Genomic DNA, 3,473 nt, shown 5'->3' on the forward strand with positions numbered 1-3,473 from the left:
CTCTGCTCTTACGCGAGGGGGTATATATAGGCACCTCATTGGTCCCGGTTGGTGGCATGAACCGGGACTAAAGGGGAGCCTTTGGACCCGGTTCATGCCACCAACCGGGACCAATGGTGGTGGGCCAGGAGCGAGGCCATTGGTCCCGGTTCGTCCCACCAACCGGAACCAAAAAGTCCAGACGAATCGAGACCAATGGCCCACGTGGCCCGGCCGGCCCCCTGGGCTCACGAACCGGGTCCAATGCCCCCATGGGTCCCGGTTCTAGACTGAACCGAGACTAATAGGCTGACCCGGCCTGGACTGTTGCCCTCTTTTCTACTAGTGAGGCCCTATACAGTGAAAGATGCTTAGGGGGATGTTTAGAAAAATAAACCGGATTTTTCTAAAGCACCGGTGCTTATTTGTACAGGGTAAACGCTAGCGTACAAATAAGCATCGGTGTTTAAAAAATTCTAATTTATTTCTTTAAGCACCTCTTCTAAACACCTCCCATTATACAAAGCCTCATTACGTGAACAATCGGCTGCTTGACTCACGACTGCTTGACTGACGAGTGGGCCCCTGCTCGAACTCACACAGTGACACTAAAGCCTTCGTCCTCTCCAGCGGCCTCCTCTCGTATCGACATCCTGCTGCTGCCTCTCACACAAATCTCAAACCCTACCTTGCTCGCTATCCTTCCAGATCCCGAGCTCCCCTCGCGCCCCGCCCCTCCCCGGCCCCCATGCGGATCCGCAGGTCCGCCTCCCGCCTGCTTGGCTCCGCCGTCTCGGGCTCCTGCACGGAGCCGCCCCGAATCGAGCCGCCCCCGCCCCCGCCGCCAGCCCCAGCCCCAGCCCACGAATCCGGCGCCGGGTTCGTGGGGCCGAAGACTTCCTCCGGCGGGGAGCCCTGCTGCGAGCTCAGCCGGTCGCCATGGGACCTCATGGCGCAGCTCGACCTCTCGGATCCCCAGGTAATTTCCTCACCACCCGACCCCCTCGCTCCTTGCCCCGTGCTCTCCCGCCTGGCCGCAGCTTTGTAGCATTCCCGTGACGCTCTGTAGCAGCTAGCATGCCCGCCTCGCTACCTAGCTCGCCTCTGCGGAGGTTACCATTCGGGGTCTGGACCATGTCGCTAGGGTTCCGCTCCCCCAACCCGCGTGGTGCGGGGTCGAGGTCTAGCCATAGGGCGCGTCAGTTAGCTCCCTCGCGGTAATCTGTGATCGTCTGGCGGCGGCGCGGCGGCTAATCGGGCTGCAAGTTCATCTGTCGGTCGCGAGCCCTACCAACCCGCCCCCCATTTCAGTTCAGCAATATCAGTAGCAGTAGCAGCTAGCTCTTTTCGTTCTTTAACGTTTATTTTCCGAATTACCATCTCATTCAGGTGGAGAAGCTCTTCGTGGAGACTTGCTTCATGAGTGTTTCCTGGCGAGGTAGCTGGCTCTTCCCATCAAGCATTACCATGCCTACTGGCTCCATCAAGGAGGAGGAAGACTTGACCGTAGATATGGTTGACGGGGTCATCTTGAAACTGCACAAAGCTGTGGAAAAGATGGAGAGGAAGCCGAAGCCAAATAAGGGGTTCAAAGTGCAGAAAGGAGTGTGGAGGTGCCGGAAGAATGACGCCAAGAGGTGGTGCTGCCAGCGGCCCGCGAGTGAGCCCAACTCCTACTGCCCGTACCACTTGGACCAGAAGCCCCCCGTCAGCGACAAGCCACGTAGAAAGAGGCCCGACATCGACCTGGGCGAGGGGTTCTACTACTATGCGGGGTTCGGCCCCGGCACCAAGAAGCGCCGCACGTCATGCAGCGACAGCGTGCCAGAACCTATTCTGCCTGCTGAATCTCTGAAAGAGGAGGCACCATCTGAAATGCAACTTAATTTTAGTGCTTGTCAGGTACAAGTGAATGAATCAGACCATCAATCAGTGCTCCCGCCATCAGCACACGTCGTCGACGAGCCTGGCACCGCTAGGATGGTGGGCTGTGACAAGGAGAGCAGTGATGATGGCGTGCAGGAGCTTCCACTGCCTGCTAAACAACCAAAAGAGGAGGCACAGTCCGAAATGCAACTTAATTTTAGTGCAGGTCAGGAACAAGCTGATGACTCAAACCATCAAGAAGCAGCGGCATCAGTACGTGTAGTCAACAAGCCTACGGGCAACGACGGCACCACTGGGATTGCAGGCTGGGACGAGGAGAGCAGCGATGAGGAAGCGCTTGGCTGCAATGGCGAACAACCCCGCGGCACCAAGAGGAAGGGCCCGTTCAAGAAGAGGTGGAGGAAGCCTGTGAAAGCCCGGTCGCTCAAATCGCTGATGATGTCGTAGTGCCTGACTCTCCGTGGTAATTTAGTCTAGTTAGCTCAGCTTAGTCTGCTCCAGTTTTGGTGCTGAGTTGCAGTGTACAAACTGCTTGTAGCATCTTTTTTGTGTGTGTACTGTACTGTTTTAGCTGTGTGTGTGCTGGCCGTTAGATCGATCTGAATTAATTTCTTAAAAGGTGCCGTTTAATCGTTATGGCAAGATGCAGCCACTCTTTTGTTGCGGGTGATTCCATTGGAAACGCTCCCCTAATTCAGTGCAGCCATATGATGCAAATCTACAATACATTCATACAGATTATCTGCATATATACTTGATCTCTCAACGGTTGATGGATGATTGCTAGTTCTGGATGGAACGGGAATAACGCAATTAAACTGTCAATGCAGGTAGCTTATACCTTTTTTGAATTGTGGCGCCAGAGCTTCTGTTAATTCTTTGAGTAAATAGTCAACGAACCCAATAACTTTGTTGCGCTTAGCGTACGTACACGTAAAGGCATTGAATTCACAATGTTTTCTTCACTCTTAATACAGCTCTATTAAGAAGAATGGAAACTGATACTCCCTTCGTCTGAAATTATTTGTCGCTCAAATGGATGGAGGGAGTATTTTCTTTTTATGGAAGAAACTTCTGATTTATTCATAATCTACAAAGAACATAGGAGGTAACAAAAATTATAATTGGGTTCGTGGACCACCCAGCGACAACTACACGCACTGGTGTGAGCTGAAGGCGTGCCACCATCATTGCCCCTTCTTACTAGAGTCGGGCAAACCTTGTTGTAGTAGCTAGTGGGGAAGTCATCATGCTAAGACCTCATAGGACTAGTACATCAGAGCAGCAACCATCGTCGATGAAGAAAGTCGTAGATCAGAAGGAACAAACTTGTAAACAACCAAACAATGATTAGATCCAAACAGATCCACCAAAGACCAGCACCTAATCCCACGAGATCCGACGGAGACACACCTCCATATGCCCTATGAGTCCTAAAGACGCTAGACGCACCATCGGGATGCTCAACCTGACAAGAACAAGAGTAGGGTCTGCGAGTGTGGAGCCGAGGTCCTCCACACCTCCATGGCCCAAAGGCCATCGGAGTTGGGGTGGACTGCCGGTGGCACCGACAGGAGGAGAAGGAAAGCCTAAGGTCTTTCTCGTCA

At 53.3% G+C, this 3,473-nt stretch overlaps 1 protein-coding gene across 1 annotated transcript; it reads left to right on the forward strand.

Annotated features, from left to right (window-relative positions):
- The first annotated feature begins 640 nt into the window (after positions 1 to 640).
- On the forward strand, positions 641 to 2,539 carry LOC119287576. The gene is made up of 2 exons (XM_037567143.1): positions 641 to 958; positions 1,369 to 2,539. The coding sequence occupies exons 1-2, from the start codon at positions 728 to 730 to the stop codon at positions 2,311 to 2,313; spliced, it is 1,176 nt and encodes a 391-aa protein (XP_037423040.1). The 5' UTR covers positions 641 to 727; the 3' UTR covers positions 2,314 to 2,539.
- Positions 2,540 to 3,473: the final 934 nt, after the last annotated feature.

Source organism: Triticum dicoccoides, chromosome 4A (assembly GCF_002162155.2).
Source record: "Triticum dicoccoides isolate Atlit2015 ecotype Zavitan chromosome 4A, WEW_v2.0, whole genome shotgun sequence".
Lineage (NCBI taxonomy): Eukaryota > Viridiplantae > Streptophyta > Magnoliopsida > Poales > Poaceae > Triticum > Triticum dicoccoides.

Excerpts from the sequence above, each read along its gene's own strand:
- LOC119287576 (XM_037567143.1), top strand. The coding sequence starts at position 728 with ATGCGGATCCGCAGGTCCGCCTCCCGCCTGCTTGGCTCCGCCGTCTCG. Across the intron at positions 959-1,368 it reads TCGACCTCTCGGATCCCCAG|GTGGAGAAGCTCTTCGTGGA; the intron begins GTAATTTCCTCA and ends CATCTCATTCAG.